This window comes from Alligator sinensis, unplaced genomic scaffold, assembly GCF_000455745.1.
Source record: "Alligator sinensis unplaced genomic scaffold, ASM45574v1 scaffold9_1, whole genome shotgun sequence".
In the NCBI taxonomy this organism is placed as follows: Eukaryota; Metazoa; Chordata; order Crocodylia; family Alligatoridae; genus Alligator; species Alligator sinensis.
Genome location: NW_005842304.1, coordinates 1,072,042 through 1,096,189, shown reverse-complemented (window position 1 = coordinate 1,096,189; position 24,148 = coordinate 1,072,042). Strand labels below are relative to the sequence as shown.

Sequence of the window (24,148 nt, the reverse complement as noted above, 5' to 3'; positions counted from 1 at the left end):
AATATCAGCAGAGTAGAAATGGCATTAATACCAGCACACTAATCTAGCATTTTATGCTTCTCTGTCATCCCCAGGTACTTTAGGCAAAAAATCTGGTTGCAGCAGCAAGTTACAGAATCTTGCAACCTTATTCAGTTTCTATCTGCTACCGGTTCAAAGTGCAGAGTACTGATGTCTGCGGAAAGTGACTCTCTGCACATTTGCTTTCCTCATGAATTCCTTCTGTCGCACACGTGTGTGTGTGTGTGTGTGTGTGTGTGTGTGTGTATGCACACGTGATAACTAAAGTATAGGCAGAGATGCATGAGGATGAGGGAGAATTACAGAAAAGAAAAAGAAACTGGAGAAGAGAGAAAGTAAAGTTAAGATAGAAATAAAGAGACTAGGAAAAAGGGAGAGGGCAACTAAAAAGCAGGATAAGGGGAAAGAAAAGCAGGGAGAAGAAGGTCTCAGTAGTGACTTTTTTTGTACTGAGAATTACAGTGGTTGCCATGCAAATATTTACAACAGCTTTGGAAGTATTAACAAATTATGGCAAATATGCTGTACATCACAAGGAATGTGGCAAATGCCAAGTGCCAGATAATATGATGGATATCACAGTATCTATCTATTTACAAAGAAAAATTGTGAACAATTTGCAGTAACCACCAGACATAGTGCCATAAAATTTAAAGGTGAGCAACTCTAGTATGCCAGAATAATTTTTTCTTCTATTCATATGTATTGAGAGACATTTAAACATAATCCTGGGTATCCCCTACATTCTCTGCCTTCAAAGATGTTTTCCCATGTTGCTGGTGCTCAGGTAATATTTACCCCGCTTCCCCATGAAATCCTGTATGCACTGCAGCAATACGCACTCTCCTCTTCTTATACCTAGGCTGACTTACTCAACTGCCATGTTAACTAAAGGTCTGAGAGAGAGACAAAAACTTCAGACCTAAATCACCTGGAGAAAGTATGAATCCAAATGAGGACATTCTTGGAGCCTGTCTTGATGTAAGCAAATGAAGCCAAAGACTCCTGCTGTTATTAAGCAAAAATACCTGCTTTAATCATGTGAGAGGAACAGACTAATCTGTTCCTCATTGTTTCCTACATTTGAAAACTAGCTGACTCACACAGCTCAATGAGACAAAAAGGAGGGAAAAAAAGTCCCTTAGAATCTCTGTCTGGCTTTCTCATGCAAATACGGAATGTGCGCTGGAGGAAGCTGCAACGGCTCTCCTGAATCTGAAAATTCACAGGTGGTAGAAAAGGGGCTAGACTCAGAACATCAGCTTTAATGAGGATATGATACTTCAATAGTTTTTTGTGATTCAGGAAATGTTAGTGTTATTGCTCTGTGCAAACAAAAACAAAAACAGTCCAATCATAGGGTAGGGGAGAGATGGAAATAAATAACTGAAACATAATCATTGCCCAGAAAGCTCTGGGGAAACCAGAGAGAAAATTAGACCATTGATCTAATGTGATTTTTTGGCTTGAATATTTTGGGAGGCATTCATATAATGTTATGAAAACCTTGTTGTCAGAACCTAGATAAATTGATAGCAACAGCTTTCCCTTCTGGAAAAGTCCTATGGAACTTAAATAGAAAATTTTATCGCTAGTTCAGTATTCTACAGCTTGGGTTCAATGGCCTGTGGGAAATGTCATATTCTCCACTGCACTCTAGATGTTGAGAAATTTAACCATATAAATATTAAAATCACTAGGATTTTTACAAAAACAACATTCATGAGCAGCTATACCAGTTTTGCCATGGACTTTGATGGGAACATGATCAAACCCTTCTATAGATGTAACTAGTGATTATGATAGAGAATCACAGAAACATAGGTACAGAAGGGACCTCAAGAGAGTAGAAGGCCCATCCTTCTGCTTCATGGTAGGATTAATTTTACCTAAACCACCCCAGACAAATGTTTGTCTGCTTTTTAAAAACCTCCAAAAAAAGATATTCCATGACTACCCTAAGCAGACTACTTCATTATCCTTCAAGTTAGGATATATTTCCTAATAAGTAAACTAATTCTCCCATCCTGCAAAGTTCCCAGATTACTTCTTGTTCTACCCCCAGTGAATCTGGAACTGATCATCACCATCCTCTTTTTAAGTCTAATTATTCATAGTCTTCATAGTATTCATAGAGACAGTTTAAAACTAACAAGAGAAAGTACTTTTTTAGGCAGCACAGTTAACGTGTAGAACTCACTGCCACAGGAGGTTGCAGAGGCAGATAATACAGCCAGGTTCAAACAGGGACTAGACAAAATCATGGAGGATAGATCTATTAATGGCAATTAACAGAACAGTAAGAAATGTTTTCTCCGGCATCTCTAAACTAATGATGGTGGCTGCCAGGAAGGGTAATGAATAGGGGATAGCTCATACTAGAAGAACACTCCTACCTCTACTGGAGACAGGATATTGGGCTAGCTGGACCATTGGTCTGACTCAGTATGGTACTTCTTACAATCTTATAGTCTTCTCCCTTCAAGAGGAAATCCAATTATATCATCAATAGTATATAGGAACACCCACACCTCAACTTGACAAGTGTCCATCTTGGCCACCATCTTGGGACCAGAAGTCCATCCCATCACATGGTCTTTGACTTCACAAATCCTGCTCCCTTTTCCCCTTATATTGTGTGTCTAGCCTAGCCATAGTTTCATAGTTGGTAGGGTCGGAAGGAACCTGAGCAGCTCATCAAGTGACCCCCCCTGCCAGGGGCAGGGAAGAATGGCGGAGGCAATGACCCCCGCCAGGTGATTATCTAGCCTCCCTTTAAAGACCCCCAGGGTAGGAGCAAGCACCACTTCCCTTGGAAGTTGGTTCCAAATCCTAGTTCCTGACTGTGTGTGACTTCACAAATCCTGCCATGCCCCCAGGCCACATGATGCATGACATCATGAATCCCACCCCTGCCCCTCGTCACATGTTTCATGATATCACAAGTCCCGCCCCTGACCCTGGTCACATGGTGCATGACACCACAAACCATGCCCTGGCCCCCTGTCACATGATGCGTGACATCAGAAACTCTGCCCTGGCCTTTGGTCACATGATGTGTGACACCAAAAAAACCGCCCCTGGCCCTGTCACATGGCACGTGACACTGCCATCACATGGTCTGACACATCAGAAGAACAACCCCAAAGCCTACCCTTCATGCTGCGAGACCTACCCTAGACCACAGGTACAGTCATAACCTATCAGGCCCCAGACCAGAATGTTGGCTCCAGAATTCCCCACCCCATCATATGATGTGTGACACCAGTAGGGTTGCCTAACAGCCGCAAAATCCACCCCCACTCCACATGCCACATGGCACTGCCCAAGCCCACAAGGCACAGGCATGGCCTACCGGATAGCGGGGGGTTGTGACCCCTCTAACAACCTGCCCCACCTCCCCTGACCAATCAGCAGGGGTTTCAGAGGCCTCAGACTTCCCCAAGAATGGCGCTGAACCAACTGGAGCAAGTAGAGGGGTTGGGCCTAGGCTGCAAGTCCACCCAGTCTATCTGCGAGCCCTCTGTCTGAGATGGTGCTAAGGCAAGCAGGGGCAGATATGACTTCTTACACTACACCTGTAAGACCCCTCATCCTCACCACCCCACCAAGACTTGCTAGATGTCCGCATAGAAAGCATTACTGTAGTAATAGTTTTGAGGAGGACAGCCCCCTAGCCTAAAGATCCCTGAGATGTCTGAACCTGGTCCGGAAGCTCATGCAAGATGTAGCATGAACTGAACTAATGTAGGTGATGTTAACACAGAGTGTGATAGTAGTGAAAGGTAACCGTGTTGGTTTTGTCCTGTAAGTAACTTGAAAACTCTATTTTGTATTCTTTTGCTTGACATAAGTGAATGAACTCCGTATACCCTTTTATGAATGAGTGTATGTGAAAGGGTAAATGGTGAGAGGATGGCATAGAGACAGGAAAAGAAGATTTAACTGTTTATGTAAGCAACAAGGCGCCAACTGTGTAAGTTACCAGTCAGTAAACTAATTAATAGATGGCTGAAGAATCCCTTTGAGGCCTATGGCACAAAAGAGATAACAAGGAAGAGGAATGCACACATCCTGCCAGATGGGCAGCAAGGACACTCCAAGGCTGAGATATCAACTTTTATGACCAAACTGACCTCCAGCTGAGATAAGCAGAAGATGGATGAGAAACAACTGCAAAAACAGAAATTGGGTATGGAAAAACCCCAAAGTGCTAAACAAAGGATGCCAATCCCCATAAAAGAGGACTCTGGAATATACCGGATTGGGTGAGTCTCTCTCAACTGTTGTTTTCTTCAGAGCACAGACACATCTGTTCACCGGGCTCCAGCTGCTACCTCCATGGTCTGTCTCTCAGTAGGGCCTGGGCTGATCACCTAGTGCTTCTATTGAACAACTGCTGCTGGTAACTATAATACCTGAATGGAATGGTTGTTTTGTGTTTGTGTATGTCTGTGTAATGATGTGTATGATGATCTGTGCGCATCTGTATGAGTGGTGTGTCCGAACCTCTATGTCTAATTCATGTAATCAATAAATGTGGCATTTTGCCTTAACCCCCTTTATAAGGTATTGCTCTTGATTTGCTAAATCAACAATTTAAAGGAGACCTGTGAGATGGAAACCCAGGCCCCTGAAGCAGATGTTGAGAATTTGGAAGAAGAGGGTGACCTTGTACCGGAGCCTGCATAGGAAAAAAGAGGTCAACAAGGGAGCAGAGATGCCAGTGAGAGATTTGAAGCATGGTTGTGAGGAGCACTTAGGTCCCATAGAGGGGAGGTAGGAATTAGCTAAGGATTGATTAAACCATGGCTAACTAAGGCTTTTATTTCTCTGCAGTTAGATGAAGACTTTTTAATGACTCAGGAAAGCCTGCCCACCAGTACACCTGTAAACCTGGCACCAGAAAGAAGCAGCTGTTTTTGCAGAGAACAGAGACCAGATGACGACAAAGATTTTAGAAGACAATTAAGCATTGAATCAACAGGTCCTGTTTCACATCAAGAATGTAAAATCTTCATGAAGTCTCTTATGTGTGTTTCTTTTTATAGCATAATGGAATACTGTTTGAGGATGAGGTTTTCTGAAAAGCGCATAGGTTGTGTTTTTGATGAGGGGGGTCAAGGATGTCATGATTGTGTTACCTGTTTAGATGAAGATATAAATCAAACAATTTGGGAACTTTGCTATGAGCTGTGTATGGAAAGTGTTCTAAATCTGTTATGGCAATCAGATTTGCCAAGAGAATTCTGAGAGTTACTGAGAAGCATTTAGCTCAGTGTACTGAGCTTCTAAATGCTGTGTGTTTTGCAGAAGATCCTAACGCTGCTCTTTATGATTTGATCACTGAGAAAGGTAAACCCCTGATACCCCATATTTAATGCTTAATTGGCACTAGAAATTATAAAACCCTGCTTAAGAGAAGGGCTTAGCAAAAACAGTTTAAAATGTGTTTTACAACTTTTGCTGTTTTGGAGGGGTAAAGAAGTAAGACTAAAGCACAACAACTGTTTTCAGCTGGACAGATTACCATTTGCTTTAGTGCCTCAGATCGCCAAGCATATTCCTATGGGGGTATGATGTAAAGATAAAGCAAGTGGGACTTAGTTGTCACTAGATATTATACAAACCTTTCTTAGGAGAAGAAGGTTTAGCAAAATAAACCAGTAAATATTGTAATGGTTTTTGATGGAAATAAAGACTGATTTAAGAATATATATTCTCACAGGGGTGTGCGCCATTCTGCAGAGTGGGCTGTCATTTTTTAGTGGAACAGAGCAGGTGAATTTCCCACAACCAGGGGATAAGTTGTAACGATAAAGTACCAGCAAAAAAATTAGATATATGACCAGAGCTTCAAACAGCAGACCTCTACGTATTTTGAGACTAAAGGTATTATATCTTTTACAAAAATATTTTTGTAGAGGTGACTCTATTTTAAAACACTTTGATATATACTGTATATACACTATTTTACTATTTAACTATTTATTATTTAACTATTTTATTATTTAATTTTTAATACAGAGGGCTTCCTTAACGTGTTATTTGATTTTTATTACAGAGAGTTTAACTAGTGGAAAAGCCACATGCAATTTTACCACAGTAAGGTAAAAACTTATTTTTAAAAATGGAGGGGTTATTTATGGCTGTGTTACTATAAGCACACTAAGTTGTAACAACTGTTTGTTTTCAAACAGAACCCCTTCTTCTAAAATAGAAAAGCACAACAAACACATTCATGTTTTTATCCAGTAGTAAAAGCTACATTTTCTGAAACCAGCTTTTGAAATTTTATGTGTTTCTTGGGGAGGAGATGTTGGGTGTGTGTGAATTAGTCCCCTGTGAATGTAGAAATAGAGGGTGGGGTTAAGCAAATTTAAAATTTGTAGTGTGTGAGGCTGAGCTATTAGGCCTGAGTGAATAGGGAAGTATTCAATTTGGATTTGGATTCGGACGATTTGGGGGACTGTGATTTAGTTTGGAGATTGGGATCACAGTCCAGAATCGATTCAGCTGATTGGCTTCGGAAGATTCGGTGCTGATTTAGAAAGATTCGGTGATTCAGATCAGCTGGGGAGAGGTAGGCACAGCCGAGCAGCTGCAGGTTTTCCTGTGGCTCATCCAGCTGTGCCTGACTCTCCCTGGGCGGGGGGAGCCAAGGGAAAAGCCCCCATGGCTATCCTGCCTGGCCCCATTAGCCGCCTCACCCCAGCCTAGTCTCAGCACTTAAAAAAAAAAGCCCCGCACTCACCATCTGCAGCAGCAGTGATTGGGGCCTCTGGGCACTCGTGGCAGTCCCCGCATGCAGCAGGGGGAGCAATGAGGATCACCCCCCTGCCTGGCACCTGCTTGGCAGCTGCCCCATGGCGCAGGTGCAGCGCGGCTCAGCAGGGCACTGCGCACTGTCTGGGAATTGGGGCTGAGTGGTGCTGAGCTCCAGGTGACTGCTGGAGCCACCCCAGCTCCCAGACAGCACGCAGCACCCTGCCGAGTCATGCTGAACCCATGCAATATGACAGCTGCCATGCGGGTGCCAAGCTGGGGGGCAATCCCTGCTGCCCTGTGCTGTGCGGGGGACTCTGCCATGAGCCCTCATGGGCTGCTGCAGCCAGTAGGCTGGGGCCAGTAGGCTGGTACTTTAAAGTGCCGGGTAGCTGGGGCCGGGCAGGGCAGCCATGAGGGCTTCTCCCATGGCTCTGGCTGTGCTTGCCTTTCCCTGGGCAGGGGGAGCCACAGGAGAAGCCTCCATGGCTGCCCAACCTGGCCCCAGCCTCTTGGCACTTAAAAAAAAAAAAGCCCTGCACTCACCAGCTGCAGCAATTTCTGAGGGCTCTTTGGCAGAGCCCCCCCTGTGCAGTGTGGGGCAGTGGGGACAGCAGAGATTGCCTCCCCCACTTGGCACCCACGCAGCAGCTGCCCCATGCCATGGGTGCCAAGTGGCTTGGCATGGGGGCCACGCGCTGTCTGGGAGCTGGGGTGGCTCCAGCAGTCATCCAGAGCCTGGCACCGCTAAACCCCAGTGGCTCCAGCTCCCAGACAGTGTGCATCACCCTGCTGAGCCATGCTGCACCTGCACCATTGGGCACCTGCCACGTGGGTGCCAGGCAAAGGGGACAATCCCTGTGGCACCCCACTGTCCTGAGCTACATGGGGGGGACTTTGCCACAAGCACCCAGAGGCCCCAGTTGCTGCTGCTGCAGCTGGTGAATACAGGGCTTTTTTTTTTAAGTGCTGGAACTAGGCTGGCGCTGGGCAGGGGATGGGGATGGGCAGGTCAGCCATAGGGGGTTCTCTCATGGCTCCACTGGCTATGCCTGCCTTTGCCCTGATGGGGGAAGCTGCAGGGGCTATGCCCTGCTGCCATTTGCCCAGTTGGCATGGTGGGGGCATTATGCAGGTGCAGCTCACTCTGGGTGGAAGCAGGGCATAGCCCCTGCTCCCAGTGCTACCATGCCCACATCAATGCTGGGAGCGGGGGCTCTGCCCTACCACCACTTGCCAGCTGGCGCAGAGGGTGTGAAATTCAGGCACAAAAGTGCTGGGAGTGGGGTCTATGCCCTGCTGCAGCAGGGCAGAGCCCCTGCTCTGAGCACTGCCATGCCTGCATCCTGCACCCCCTGCATCCTGCACCCCCTGCATCCCTCCCTGAGTAAAGTGACTCCCCACCCAGTTTGGGCAGCTTGTCCCAGCCCCAGCCCCAATCCCTCCCTCCCTCCCTAACACCCCTTCCCTTCCCCGCTCCCCCAACCCCAACACACTTACCAGCTGGAGGCAGTTGTGTCAGCTGCCTGTTTAGTCTAGGGCCAAAACTCTGAAGCAGCCAAAGCTTTTCCAAAGCTTTTCCAAATCAACTTGGATGCTTTGAATTGATTCAGAGCTTTTAAATGGTCTCCCAATTCGATTCAGATTCAGAGATTCAGTTGGCAAATTGGGCCAAATCTCCTCCAAATCAAATCAGCTACCGAAGCTTTGTACAGCCCTATTAGCTATACTTTGTGGAAAGTAAATTCTCAATGTTGAGATGTAAATTATATATTTCCTAAGTGATCACATGCAACAGTCCGGAAGGAGGACAAGAACCAAGTCAAAGACCCCTAAAAACCCTACAAAAAACCACAGAAATGCTCAGCCTGCATATCAGAACATCCGAAGATCAGAAGACCAACAGGACAGAACAGAAGGGCATGGTTTCTCAGAGGAAAACATGCCACCTACCTCTGAGAAAACCACATGTAAAAACATAAGGATTCACACCCCCAAAGCAGGTGATCCATTAATAAGAAACCCATGTGACTTGGGGCCAGGCTGAAGTTTCTGATGTCACGTGTCATGTGACCAGGGGTTGGGGCCAGGTTTCTGATGTCACGCATCAAGGGACTGGGGGCAGGGGTGGCAGGATTTTTGATGTCACACATCATATGACCTGGGGGTGGGATTTGTGATGTCGCGTGTCATGTGACATCGGGCAGGGGTAGGGTTTGTGCTGTCACACACTATATAAGGAGGGGTGGAGTTTGTGACATCAAAGACCAGGTGATGGAGCTTCCAGTCCCAAGATGGTGGCCAAGTTGGTCACCTGTCAAGGTTATGAGCAGGTGTTCTTATATACTACCATCACCCTTTCCTCACATATCATGTTTTCAACCCTCCTTCCATTCTTATCTTTCTCCTCTGGTCTCTCTCCAATTTGTCTACATCTTCCTTAAGGTACAGGACCCATACTTGAGCACACCACTTTCACTGAGGCCTAGCTAGCACTAAGCAAACTGGAATAATCACTTCCCTTCTCTCCCATGCAGCACTTCAATTAATACATCCCAGAATTATATTTGCCCTTTTTACAATACCATTACATTACTGAACTGTTCCTACTGTTTCTACTATAAACTCAAGACTCTCTTCTCCAGTACTGTTATCTAGCCACTTATTCTTCATTTTACATTATGTATTTTATTTCTCCTTTTAAATGCAATACTTTGCACCTGCTTTTATTGAATTTAGTTTTGTTGGTGCCTAAAGATTCCTCCAGATTGTCAAGATAACATTAAATTCTTATCCTGTCACCCAAAGTGCTTGCAACCTTCACAACTTGGTGTCATCTGCAAATGCTATAAGTGGACCCTGTATTCCATCAACCGAGTCTTTAATGAAAATATGAATAGAACTGGACCCAGGACAACCCCTAGTAAGACCCAACTGGAAAGGTTCTCCCAAAATGACAGCAAACCATTCATGCCTATTCTTTGAGAGCAGCTGTTTAACTACTTGTGCATCTACCTTACAGTGATTTAATCACATTTTTCCCTCATTTGCCTATGAGTACATGTGATATGGTACTTAGAGACTTTCTACAATGAAGATACATCTCATCCCCTTACTCATTAGATCAATTATCCTGTCAAAACAAGAAATCAGAATGGTTAGGTACAATGTTTTCTCAATAACATCATTGCAGCTGGTTTTAATCACCTTATTGGCATATAGTTGCTTGCAAATTGATTAATAAGCAGTTCTAATATCTTTATGGGTATCAAAATTAGGCTGATTTATCTGTAATGCCCCAAGGCCCCTTTGTGTCACTTAAGCATAAGTACTATGTTTGCCGTTCCCCAGTTTTCTGGGGCCTCATGTGTCCTCCATGAGTTCTCAAAGATGATCACTAATGGGTTCAGAAATCACTTTAGATAATTCCTTAAGTAATCTTAGGTGAATTTCATCAGGCCATGCTCAGCTGGATACCTCTAACTTATTTAAATAGTCTTTAGCCTGGTCTTCCCCTATTCTCACTCTGACTGCTATTTTCTTGTTAAAATTAATTGCATTAAATATGTGATCACAGTTAGCCTTTTTGTGAAGAGTGAAGCAAAGAAAGAATTAAATACTTCAACCCTCTTTACATAATCTATTATTTTCTCCCCTTCCGCATTAAGTAATGGACCAAAAGAGGTTGCTTCTAATATATTTATAGAGCTTTTCTTGCTGCTTGTTCCATCTGGTCTAATCACATCAGCTATAGTTTCATATAAGCATAAGAGGTGAACATAGGTGTGGTCAAAATCACTGATGATACCAACAGCTATAGGGTTTTGTTACTGTACAACGTCTTGTGAGCCATAGCTGTTTCTCTACTAACCTCTGTGTATTGCTGGATTACATTTTCCGGAGTTGGGCCAAGAAACACAAAGAAGTCAAGGATACCTCCAATAGTGCGGAAGGTTAAGGCTGGATTTGGACTCAGAGTAACATCTGAAAAAAGAAATCAGAAGTGTTGCACAGTACAAATTACCTCAGTGCCAGTCCTATGTATTCTGAACCCTTCAGTGCACAGCTGCTAAGTAGGTCAGCCAGCCGCTCCCATTAACTACATATACCCCACCCACACACACAGAAACCACAGAACAAGTACAAATTGTCTATCTGTCAGCACTAATGTATCACAGAACAGAAATAGGCACTCTTGCAAATCAGCCCTGGCATGCACGTAGCTGACATGCTGTATGGACAAACAAATAAGAAAATATGAATAGTCCAGTGATAGCTTGCTGGTATTATAAACTATATTTCCAGATTTATGTTACACTCAACAGTAAAAATATACCAGAAACATACTGAAATGTTTAATTTTTCTTAATCTCATTCATACACAAATGAGCTGCAAACTTGTGTCTACATCTCCTCTATATTTTCCCCCCTTTCTGTTTTTTTTAAGTCATTGACTGCCAGAGAAATAATTTCATAGCTTTAGTGAATATTCCCCTTTTTACAGATTATAGTACTAGATTAATACAGCATGGTGACCATGGTAACACACAAAGCTATTCTACTCAGACTCAATACAGAATTTAAGATGACTTGTGTTTCAACTGTGCTGCTCACAGAGGAAATTTCTATCGACTTCTATTTCTCTACACATGCATCTAATTTTTAAAAGTTAACCATATAATTTTGGTTGCAAATGTGCAAATTACCTTGTTTGACAGTGATCATAACTTATATGAGTCTCTTTGAAAACTCTGAAAGTTCCTAGAAATTTCAATCATATGAGTAACACTTTAAGAACCCTATTATATTTGTACAAACCATCAGTGAAGAAGTTATTTAAATTTAGAAGAAACAACTGAATATAACTGCCAACTTATTCTATTTTCTATAGGTATAGATAATATTCCTCATTACCTTGTGCATTGGAGTTAAGGAAGAGGACACCATGAGCATTTGAGTCATTCTCTATGCATATATAAAAAGGATGAACTCCATAAAGATTGGCAAATGGCTGAAACATAAATATTTGATTATTTATCACCAGGGATCCTGGTTTTCTCTGATAAAAAGTTGCAAATTCTCTGACAAAAAACACATAAATCCTCTGATAAAAAAACAAAGACCATGATTAAAATGAAATGCCACTATATATTTAGGTATCAATTGATCACAATGTTTTATGGATACATCATTTTAAAGCAATTTGGAGCTTATCAGTGCCTCTATCACTATAAAAAAATGAATTATAAATACCTATACATTTTGGTATTTTATTTTGGGTTTTTTATCATGAGAAAGAAAGAGTTCCCCCTGCCCCCTTAGCTTACCAGGACACAGGTCCAGGCCCCTCACTCCCAAGTCACTGGCCCCCCAGCCTGTTGATACCCCTCATTCCCCACCCACACCCACCTGGGCCCTGCTGCTGGCACTCACCCCCCACCCCTCTATGGCAGCACCTGAGCCCCAGCTGCTGCCTGCGGGAGGTGGCAGCTGTTGCAGAAGAGCAGAGTGCAGAACCCAGTTCCCCCTCCCCGCGGGTGGCACAGCCATAGTGGAGACCATGGGAGGGGCTGGTTCAAACTGTCCATGGTGGGCTTGGGTGGGGGGGGCTGGCTCCTCATCACTGCACACACTCCTGGGGGCGCAGGGGGGCATGTGCCTTCCAGATTTGTGTGCAGAGTGGGGGCAGGTGTTGGCTGCCTGCTGCAGGCTTGGGCTCCCTGCCCTGCTGCCCTCCCTCTGGGGCCTCTGAAGACCAACAGACAGGACTCAGTGAAGCAGGGCAGAATGGGGCAGTTGGGGAAGCTTGTTGCTGCCGCTGGGAGCTCCACACTGCCTTTGTGAAGTGTCCCCTGCCCGCCCAGCAGGGAGCCCACAACCACCCCCCACACAGATCTGGGGGTTATGTGCCCCCCTAACTCCTCCAGAATCATGCGCAGCAGTGGGGAGCCAGCCCCTCCCTCCCCCCAGCCCCCTGGATGAGCTGCCCATGCCCCATCCCACTCCCTGCCAGGGCCCTGCAGCTGCGCATTCCAGCCCCAAGTCCAATGCACTGTCCCAGCTGGGCACCATCCCCAGCCCCAGCCCTGCCCAACTCCCTCCCTCCCTCCCTATGGGGGCTTGAATCCCCCCTCCCCCCCACCAGACGTACCTGCTGGAGCTCTCCAGACTGCCTGGTGGCCATGTGCATGTACATGCACATGGAGCCCCCTGCCTGACCACCCCTAAACACACTACTTTTTTGGGGGGGTTAGGAACTTCGAGCACGATAACAATGGCTCTGATGCAAACAATTCAGCAAAATAAGTGCTTAATTCATTATAACTTGCTGCATTCTCCATAGCATTGTATGAAACACATTTTACTCCCTTTGCCATTTCTTTATATTAACAGAAATTAGTACATGAAGAGAAGTGTTAATTTGATATGACTGCTTTTGCAACTGCATTTTTGTGAAATGTCTACACAAGACAATTAAATGAATTACCGCTGGTGACTGGTCCCTGGTAAACATTCCATAGGTAACAAAGTTCATATTGTGTTTAAAGGACAGATGTTCATGTTCACCAAATCCATATACTGAGGTGGAGGGTACAGTGGTTGAAATCTGCAGATATTGTTTGGAAAAAATTAAATCTCCAAGTGATGTGTCCCACCTGTGACAAATACAAAGACGGCATGAACATGACAGTTTTGCCCATCCTCATGATATTTGCCATTTTAAGATCAAATCAAGATTCTGGGAAAGTGTGTTTTATTTCTTGCAACACATACAATTCAACATATAACTTAGACAAATTAAATAAACAGATTAACTCTGTGTGTGTTTCTGAGGTACATAAACAAGCTTTTCTTACTGCAATACAAGTAGGCATCTCATGAAATAAGAGAAAGACACTATAAATAATCCTATCTATCACTGAAATAAACAGTTTCTTTTGCTATTTCTATGACAACCAGTGGGGTATGTGAAAGGTGGCCTCCAGAATGTCTAGCAATATCAACCAACATTTATCTATAGACTCCTAAATAAATTAGACTTGCTGTATGGTTAAATGCTTTATTGAACCCTGGCCTGAGAGCTGCTGTTGCCTACTGACTCCAACCTAAAGACGTCACACTTGATCCAAACACAAAGATACATTTGCTATTAATATGTTTGTTCTTGTTTCTCTCATTAGACGATTAAAATAAATGTGTTAAATAGCATTTAGTTAGGCAGTATGTTATGATTGCCATTACTAATACAAGGAGATGACTTGTAGACTTGAAAGACTTCAGTTAGGTTTTGCAGAAGTGTTTAAGTTCTGGTGCTCTGCCCTGAATATCGTATTACATATCATTCCATCTATCCTTGTTACTGTTGGTTTAAAAAAATGAGCCCAAACCAGCAAGTGCAAAAATGGTATAAATAGTTAATTGTCCAAGGTTTTGATAAACAGACAATCAATGCAGGCAGTAAATCACTTAAGTGGAAAGTGTTGCAAAAGTGGAATAATTTTAGACTACCTCCTCAAGAGCCTGAAATCATACAACTGTCAATGTATAGATTTATGCTGCTATACCCTGAAACAAGGATTTTGGGAAACAAATTGGGAACAAATGATTTAATGTTGTGCTGAGAATGCCATTTTCATCCATGTGCTGGTTTAAAGAATGGAAGTCATGAAACAGAAAGGACTCTAAAATTATATCAAGGGTATGTGTTTATTTTTGGTTCTCTCTCACCAAAAAAAAAAATTCCTAGCTACAAATCCATTGAGCAATATTAACATAGGCCTCTCCTCTGTCTCTACTGGGTCAGGTTTGTTTTTTTTTCATTTGAAAAGGAGTCTGTGGTTTTGTGTATATATTGATTACTTGGAGAGAATATTATGCAGAAAAATAAATTAATGAATTCTGATACAATGTTATGCTCAACAGCCAAAATTCAGCATCTGTCCACAGTATGATTTGGGGACAGAAAAGTGTCCTCCCTTTGCTCAAGGGATTTCTCTGGGAAAAACTGGAAAACAACATTAACCTTTTCATGGCTTCTATGGTATTTCTGAGCCACTGAAAGCAGAATGAGGCCTGGATATTTTGCTATCTGTGATAGTATCCAACTGGCACAGCTGCTGTTCCTTTAAGCCCTATTTCCATCAGTAGGTGCCTCCTTCCACACCCTGTACATGAGGCTGAAGAATGAACTTCTCTATTTATAGCCTTTTGTCAGGAAGAAGACTGACTCAGGAGCCAAAGGACAGCGCAAAATTTGCATTTCTGGCTGATGTAGGAATTTATAGCGTAGGAAGATGTGGTAAGCCTTCTTTGTGCTGCCAGCAAAAAGTGCAACTATAATGGATCCAGTGGCTTAGAAAATAAATAAATGAAAATGTCTCAGTTAATTTCAAAGGAGTAGAATGTGATTAACTTTCTGCAGCATTTCAAGGTGACTAAAAGCAATGAAATCAAGTTAATCTAGTTTCCTAAAATGCATGCATTTGCACCTTGCAATGCAGGCAGCTGCTGTACACAGCAGGTTTACCTGGCCCAAGAACTTCACTCCATTTAAATTCTTTTTGAGCCAATAAACTTCTTATGTCCTTGTGACATTTCAAAGTAGTCATTGTTGCCCACCATCAAATGAGCAGCTGGTGACACACACCAAGAGGTCATAAGTCTTTAGCACTGTGAGACTTTGGGAGAACACATGGCATATCGTGAGATACATAATACGTTAAAATCTTTCTGAGATGGGCATACTTTATTTTTGTAAATAACCCAAGAGAAAAGACTTGGTGCTTAAATCCACAAATATTTTCCTCTACCACCTGCTATGTTACCCTTGCCTCTACAGCTTATAAAAATTAAAATATTTGGAGCCAGCAGTCTTGCCCACAGTAGCACATAATCTCTGACCTTTGACTGTTTCTTTATTATTCTTCCTCATATAAGATTAGTTGGAAATTTGTCATAGATTCCAACATTGCAAAACAGACTAGCATTTCCTGCAGAATACATGTTATGAATCATATATCCATTCCCATGTCCTCCAGAGTAAACGTGCCTTATAGTTACACCCTAAATCTTTTGTGATTTTCAGCAGGCACATCTACACAAGACATTACTGCGAAGTAGACTAATTAGCTCCACACTAAAACATCACTGTCTACATGTGCAGTGCTACTAGGACAGAGGAAACTAATTAACTTCGCTGTAGGACAGCACTGCCAGACATAAGTACTGTCCTATGGTGGAATTATTTACTCCGCTGAAATGCACATGTACTGTAGATGCTGACAAGCTGGCTGGGGCAGGAGGATACTTCAGTGTAGGGGCTGCCTGCTGGCTAGCTCTGCACTGGAGGACCCTCATGCCCCAGCCAGCCTCTCTATAGCACAGGGGTAGGCAATGTTTTTTGGCCAGAGTGCCGAAAAAAACACAATATCTACCTTGGAAGGTGCTGCAGTCCCGACATGTCAGAGCCCAGAGCAGCTATTTGCAGCCTCCCAGCTGCAGCTGGCCCACAGAGCCCGGTCTGCTTGCAGCAGTGCTTGCAGTCTCCCATCCGCCTGCTGGGAGCAGCCTGGGCTCTGTGGCTGGCAGCAGCTCCTTAGAGCCCAGGCTGGCAGTGGTGTGCCAAGCAAAATGGCCTTGTGTGCCATGCTTGGCATGCATGCCAGGGGTTGCTGACCCATGGTATAGCAGGTTCAGCCAGGTCAAAGAAGCCCTGGGCTGGCAGGCTGAACCCCAGGGCCTCCTTCCAGCTGGGGCTGCTCCAACCTGGATCAATGTACTGTGGTCCCAGGTGCACATACAAATGTGGTGCCTGGGTGGAATAAACTCAGGCACAAACTATGCCAGAGTTTATTCAGCCACATTAACTGCATGTGTACACATGCCCATTGAGACTTAAACTACTGAATGCCTAAGTCATTTTTTATCATCTTATGCATTGCTTTTGTTATCTTCCCCTGCATTTGGCAACTGACCACTGCATAATTGGAAAGGGAATACTAAAAAATAATTCTTATATTTCCATCTTTTAATGTAATTTAACAAATGGAGGCATGGAAGAAAGTGCCCTGTGACCAGCAGTTTTTCCATAGAACACATGTGGTCCACTGAACACAGCTCAAAGGCTGCTGTTTTAATAAAGAATTGCTAATGAACTATAGGATGCATTTACAATTATCAGTTCAGTTCCGTTTGGGTTCTTAAAATGCACATATCACCATGCTTCTCAGCATCTATCTGAATAGCAATGACTTATCTTGGTGTATTTTTATTTTGAAAAATAATTAGGTAAACAAGTTACCTACATCCTCCTTGCCTACAGAAAATAAATCTCAATGATTACAATGCCACAAAAACCCTGAAAGAATAATAACTGATGAACTGAAAGCAAATGTAAGCTATGCAAGTTGCACACAATTTGCCTCTGTTGCTTTTAGCAGAATTGCAGTTTAAGACAATAGCATTGTAAATCATTCTAATGGCTCTGCCTATTGTAAACTGTCCTCCTGGCAAGTGATGCCTGTGGTTACTATCAGAATCAATAAAAAGCCAGCTGAACTCTGCAGCAGCTGTTTTGAAATTAGCAAAGATTTTGATTAGATTCAGTTATTTGTTCTGGGATTTCCCAACTACATCATCTACCAAAGCATTCCATGCCCTTAATACAGATATCAGAGATTTTACCTGGCTACCAGAGATACTGTCTTGCATTATTTATACTACATCATGAAAGAAAGCCATCTAAACACACTCCAGTATCACATCTCTAAAAGCACCTAGATATTCCAATGGATGGTGGAAAGCTCCCAAAACTGACACCTTTGTTTGTTAAGGAAATTTCTGGCTGACACAATACCAAATTGGTTTAAGATCTAAAGCATAAGGGTCCCTTAAAATGTTATTAGCGATGGAAACCAGTGTTGATTCTTTTTTATACAAATTAATGAGTAATTCTTTTCTGTGTCCTACCCAACTCTCTGTCACATTAATATCTTGTGGCAGTGGTTTCCAGAGGTTAATTAGGAACTGAGTAGAACAGCATTTCTTTGTATTGGTTTTGTATTTGATACCTTTAAATTTAATTGGGCATTTTCCAGTTGCTCATTTTTGTTTGAAACTAAACAGTCCCAGCCTTTCACCCTCTTCTCTAAGGAATCCCTGTCCCTGCTGCACAGGGATTTTTCTATTGCTACTGTATCAATGGCATGAATAAAAGCGAGCAGTGTTCAACACAAGAGCCTGTTATTGAGCACTATGATGGCACTATAATCTGTTCGGTTTATTCCCTACCCCGCTCTTAGTGGAGCCTAATACTTTCTTTGCTATGACAGATGTCCCCCTTCCTTCCTCTGAGAATTTCACATCCACATGAGGCCCAAGACAGACATTGCCCCAGGAGTAGCAACTGGGTTAAACTGGAGCTGGCTGGGAACTTTCTACCAAAACTGTTCTTCCCTGGAGAGTACCAATTTACCAAAACAAAAATATTTCCAGAAATACATCATCAGCCAGAGAGAGTGCCACACCCTAGGAGAACCAACAGTCTGGTGACCTTGGTCTCGGGGACCTGCTCTGCCTGGTTCAGAACAGGCACTTGGACCTGGAGCCCCTCCAGGCCAAGCTAGTCTCCAGGCACCAGGATCCTTTGGAAAAACTGTTTCCTACTCAGCTCTAACTGAGACATTCTGCAGGACTCCACGGAGTCCACTCCCAGCTGCTTTCTCACGTTTGCCTCCCCAGAGTCCTCTGCAGCCGCACCTGCTAACTCATACTTCGGCATCTTCCTCTTCCCCTTTCCTGGCTTGACAGGAGTGACCTGGACCGCAGCAGGAGGTTGTCGGACCACAGATGGGATAGTAAGGAAGCTGAACAAGGTGGAAAAGGAAGAGAGGAGTGTAAAATGGGAAGGCAATAGAAAGAGAGGTAACATGAAAGGGAAAGAACTGTAGAAGGAGAGAGAAGGGGAGAGGCTGCAAGAGAGAGAAAATGTCTCTGATTGGAGGTGTGAAAGAAGAGAAGGGGGAAGAGCACTCTTCCTCAGACTGCATATTACCCTGATGACGCTCAGGGTATTTCCTACAGAGCTGTGGTTAATCCAGCCCCCACAGATGTGTATAAGCGGTCTGCTGTCTGATTGCTTTGAAGTGAGCCATTTAGTCTTTTGTGCAGTTGGATGTTCGGTTTTACTCCTGATCCCTGGTCTCCACAGGAGGCTTGCAATCATTCCTTCATGCCCCTCACATTAAACAACTCATTCCTCTCCCCATTTACTCTGATTAGACAGAACCCAGAATGCAGCCTGTCTGATCCTAAGCTGCGCTAAGGTAGGTTAGCCATCACAAAAGCTCCCCACGTAATATAGACAGCTGCAGTAATACCTGCAAGTAACATTCAGGAACATTTGCAGCCCCTAGAGTTTGACCCCCCTCCCACCCACAATATTTTCAGGCGTTGACTTTGCTTATCCATGTGGCAGAGTTGGAATGGATTTTTCTAATAAACAGACAGAGCTGAACCCTTCTAAAGCTTCTTCCTGTGCTATACTACACCACTGTGCTGGAGTCTGAACGGTGAATACCTGTCTGCTGGATCTGGAACAAATATGGCAGTGCAGACAAGATAGACAAGGGAAAAAAGAGGGTATTAAAGGAAGCTAGAGTACTTACAGTCTAGAAATGGTAGAAGTTTTTGTACAGAAACGTACTGTTCCCTATACAGCTTTGTGTCTGTGGCACCTGCGTACCCAAGTGCTCAGCCATTACACTCACAAAATTATAGGCTCTTTCAAGCATGTTAGCAAAGTTGAACAAGAATTAACAGCTACTGCAGAAAGACAAACAAGCTCCAACGAAAAGGGTGCATGAGACTTTGGGATCATTTTCCAGTGGAAAATTGTTGATCAAGAACAGCTGGAAGATACAGCAGTGTCTATGGACTGCTGGTATTGTCTGGTAAGTATTTATCTTTCATTCAGGCACTGCTGTGCAAGAAATCTATCATTCAGCCATGCTTATTCTTATTGATGACCTTGATTGATACAGGTCAATTCTTCACTGAGATGCCAGAGGGCTGATGAGTGGGTGCAATTCTTTTTGACTCCTTAAAAATGTGATTTGAGTATTTATCAAGGCTAGTTCTCTCCTTCCTTCTCACATATGGAAATGAGCAGGTTTTTCCCAAGTCTCTCCCTGTGCCCAGATCTTTCCACTGAAGGGAATCCTCTGTTTGGAGGTGGCTCTGAGTACAGGCCAGGAGCTTTATGACCATCTGACTAGATCCTATCCAGGACTTGTGTTTGTGTGTGCATGCAAGGGTCTGGAAATGGTGCACATCACCTTCAGCCCCACACCTTGGACTCTTCCTATGGGCCTGGGGCCTTTCCTGCTCTCATACTGGGATCCTGGGGGGGGGGCATAGAGGAAGACAAAGCCACAAAGCATCTGACTAAACCTCTTCCTGGAGGAAAGGACTTTGAACAGAGGGTTCCCACACATGCCTATCAGGGAACTGTCAGGCCCACTGCCATTGAGATGATTTGGGTAAATGGCTTTAAAGCATTATATTTTTAGGGCACAGACACACATAACACTTAGACCTGCTTAAATGTGGTTTAAACCTGAAATGGACAGACAGACAAGGCTGCTAAATTGGTTTAAAGCTGCCTAGAATTGTTCAAAAGTGTACCCAGAGAATCGAGTCCAGCACCAAACATTTGTGACACAGATGTGGTCAGTTCTCCAGGCATCCCACACCACATCACTCCTGGCAACTTTGCTAAAATCGCCCTTCCACTGCAACTGGCCACTTTGGTATACAGCCAGAAAGCTGCTGCCCACCTCCATTTTTTTCCTTTTGTTGGTACTGTTTGCACTGCTTGAACAAACTATTTTTCTAATGACCCATTTCCTACTGAACCACATCATTCCTCCCCAGTCCCTGGAAACCCAAAAGCATGGGTTCTGAGTCAAAACACTGTCTCCACCCCACTAGGTCAGGCAAGCTCATTGCAGAGTTTAGTTAAGTGCAGGCTATGGACATTTATTGAACTCATATTTAGGTGAGATGGAAAAGCAGAAGAGTGAAAACGTTCCCACCCACAAGTCAACCACCCCTGGCAAGCACTCCCCCACCCCCACTCCCCCTCTGTGAGGCGGGCTGGAAATTCAATCCCACCCTTTCTTGTCTGACCCACAACAGTTCATGCAAATTGTGAACTGGTTCCTCATCAGTGACATTGGGGAATAGCTTGTTATGTGTGTCCGCACCCTGTCCCATAACAATCATGACACTTCCCAATCAGTGACATTTTGGACGGTTCACTTGTTATACATGTCTGCACCCTTAGGCTTTCTAGAGGGAAGGAGCCATCAACTTTGCTGCCACTGTTCCTGTTTGGTAACAGACCGTTTTCTGTAAGCCTGTGTCAGCTGGCCAGAAGCACATTTGTTTACATTGCAGCCTTGATTAGACATGGAAAATTACTCCTTGCTAACAGTGAGTGTCAGCAACTGGTACTCAGCAAGGTTTAATAGCAATGTAGCAAAGGCTAACGTATGGTCAGTGCTATTTTAGCAATGGCTTTTAATCATGGCTTCTGCAAGTGTAGAGTGCTGCTTTGGCCTTGGCTATAGTAGCAGTGCTCAGTACCAGATCAGCTGCACTCGCAGCTGACACCCATCATTACCAAGAAGTAATTTTCCCAGACAAAGCTTGTTTGATGGCAGTTCCACGAAGACTCCTGCTGCTGCAGCAGCAGCAAAAGCACAGTGAACTGATTGCTGTATTCATAGGATTGCTGCTTTAACCGTGTTAGACCCTCCTGCCTTGCCTACACTAAAAGTCTTCACAAAACAACTCCCAGCGGGTCAAACATGGGTTCAGTTGAAAGTACGGTGGAGGTGGGAGCCCTGATGTGTAGAAATATCCCAGGTGCCTAGACTTGTTTTCACCACCATATTGTTAAAACTGCTTTTCAGAAGATTTAGCTAGCATACTGGATAAAAGTACTATCCAGGTTACACAGGAGCCTTCTCTACACTAGGTTTCCCCTTGGTTGATTTATCATAGGTCCATCTGTACTGACGATATCACCTGTGGGAATATGGCTGTAGCATTCCCTGACACAATCTCAGCCTTATACTATCAAGCAAATTACAGACATTATGACTTCTTAACCAAGAAGTATGACAGTGAGCATGCAATGGGAAATACAGAGTTTTCATGAGCACTGAAAAGGTGGTGAGCGTAAATCTCTGTTTACTGGGCTAAGGGTATATGCCCAACCATCCAATCCAGGCATTTATGCCAAGTAGAATATAGGAAGATGTATTTTTTTTATTGATCGCACGTGAAATTTAACTAGAAATGGAGTTCAGGTGCGAGAGGAATCTGTCTCAGCTGGAAAAGACCCTTATAGCATTGCTTGATCTGTGCCATTTGCTTGCTCTGTGCCATTTGCTTGCTCTGTGCCATTTGAGGTAAAGTGTAATTTCCCAGGAATACATCATTTTCCTTTCTACGTGCACTTCGAGCAAACTCAGTCCTTAGAAATGATCATGGTTTAGTAATAGTATTGTCTTCAGATGTGGGGAAAAGCCCAGTAACTACATGCAAGATGAAGACTTGTTTTTTTTAAATTGGGTAAGTTTCAGAACAGCTTTATCATTTGGATTGAAACAACATATGCTTTTAAAATGGTAATTTTTAATAGAAGAATAAATATTGAGATCCGTGTTGCTGATGTAGATATTAACCAAGACTGCCCTCTATCTTCCTCTTTCTGGCAACATAGGTTGAATGAGCTTTGCTTTCTCTTGCAAAGCTGATACTGCCTCTATGCCTCCACATTTCAGAAGTGATCACTGTATTGGAAGGCCCCATTTCAAACACATAGGACCATGCTTTAAAAATCCTCAACTCCCAATGACAGCAAACCAGATCCACCAAGTAGCAAGCTCTTTTGAAAATCTGGCCAGTCAGGTCCAGTTTTCAGATGACCTGAGCACCAACAGTTCTCAGTGACTGCACCTGCCGCTGTGTGTTCACAACATCTCTATAAATTAAGCCCCAGAGTTCTCAAGTTGGGTAACCAAAAATGGACACACCAAAATTAGCAGAAACTATTAAATTCCTGAACTAAATGTTGAGGTCTGGATGGGTAGGACCTGAACTAAATGTTGAGGTCTGGATGGGTAGGAATCTAGAAGAATAAATAAGAACGGTATTCTGAACCAGTTAGCAGTTATTCTTTACTAAGCATTCACTTCTTGTTTCATGGTTCTAATTAATGAGCATTTATCAGTTATTATAACAAAAGGGCTAGAGAGATAAATACCTCTCAGAACACAGAATGGAAAATTGAACATTTAACTTAAGCCCTATATTTGCACAGGACCACTATGACTAATGAGGAAATAAATGATTTTGTTTATCTGGGTGATGCTAATACACTAAACTGCAGTGCTTGGTTAAAAGAATAACTTTGCAAAATTGACTGTGAAGCTGTTAAAAAGAGAGATCATAGGGCAGCAGTCAAAGATAATTTTTAATTAGATGTGTATTAAGCCCTGTCATTAAGTCTGCAGAATCAAACTACTGTAGCAGCTCTACTCTTAGAGACACCATAGCATGTTGGACAATGAGAATGACCACAGGAATCTTTTCAATATGTTCAATCTACTCTACTGAGTTGGAGTGCTCTATTTCTTACAAGAATAATGTAAATATTCTGAGCCTGTTCAAAATAACTTCTGAAAGAAATGGGATATGACATTTCTTATGTTAAAAATGTAAGGGGAGGGAGCTGAAACCCACTGCCACACATTAACAAAATGTTACATAAACATTTTTACAGACTGAAGGATACTTTTTCTGCATTTTCTGTCCCACTATTTGTATGGGTAGGATAAACATAAGTTCTTTTCAGCCTGATTTTCCTACCCAGCTCATAGATTTATGTCAGAGTCCAGTTTGTAATATCATAAATCATCATCACACTCGATTTGGTATCACTAAATGAAGTCATCAAGAAGAGTGCACTGTTTAGAAAGAAGTAACTAACGTTCCCTACATTTTTTTCTATAAAATGAGAAAAATATAAAATTGGGCATTGTTTGCTGATGCCTGCATGCTTTTCCTTTGATAAAAAGTACAGCATGAAAGAACTTACACTTACTTGCATTATGTCCCTATTACTCTTATATCCCTGCCCTACACTTTAAAGAACAACTAGAGTTAGTTGTGACCAAAACATTTAAGTAACCTAATATTCAGAGAATAGGTATTTAGCAAATCATAACCCATTCAGGCTTCTGAAGTTAGGCACCCAGAAACAGGCCTCCCAAAAATCAAAATATTTCCCTAC

At 43.2% G+C, this 24,148-nt stretch overlaps 1 protein-coding gene across 2 annotated transcripts in view; it reads right to left on the bottom strand.

Moving 5' to 3' along the window:
- The window catches only part of LOC102373407 (maltase-glucoamylase, intestinal-like), a 148,122-nt gene that overhangs the window by 113,564 nt on the left and 10,410 nt on the right, over positions 1 to 24,148 (bottom strand). For both annotated transcript variants that reach the window (XM_025209704.1, XM_025209705.1), the window contains exons 5-7: positions 13,274 to 13,442; positions 11,701 to 11,797; positions 10,658 to 10,770 (exon numbers count right to left, since the gene is read on the bottom strand). In XM_025209704.1, coding sequence (XP_025065489.1) covers positions 10,658 to 10,770; positions 11,701 to 11,797; positions 13,274 to 13,442 — 379 coding nt within the window. The remainder of the gene's footprint in view (positions 1 to 10,657; positions 10,771 to 11,700; positions 11,798 to 13,273; positions 13,443 to 24,148) is intronic.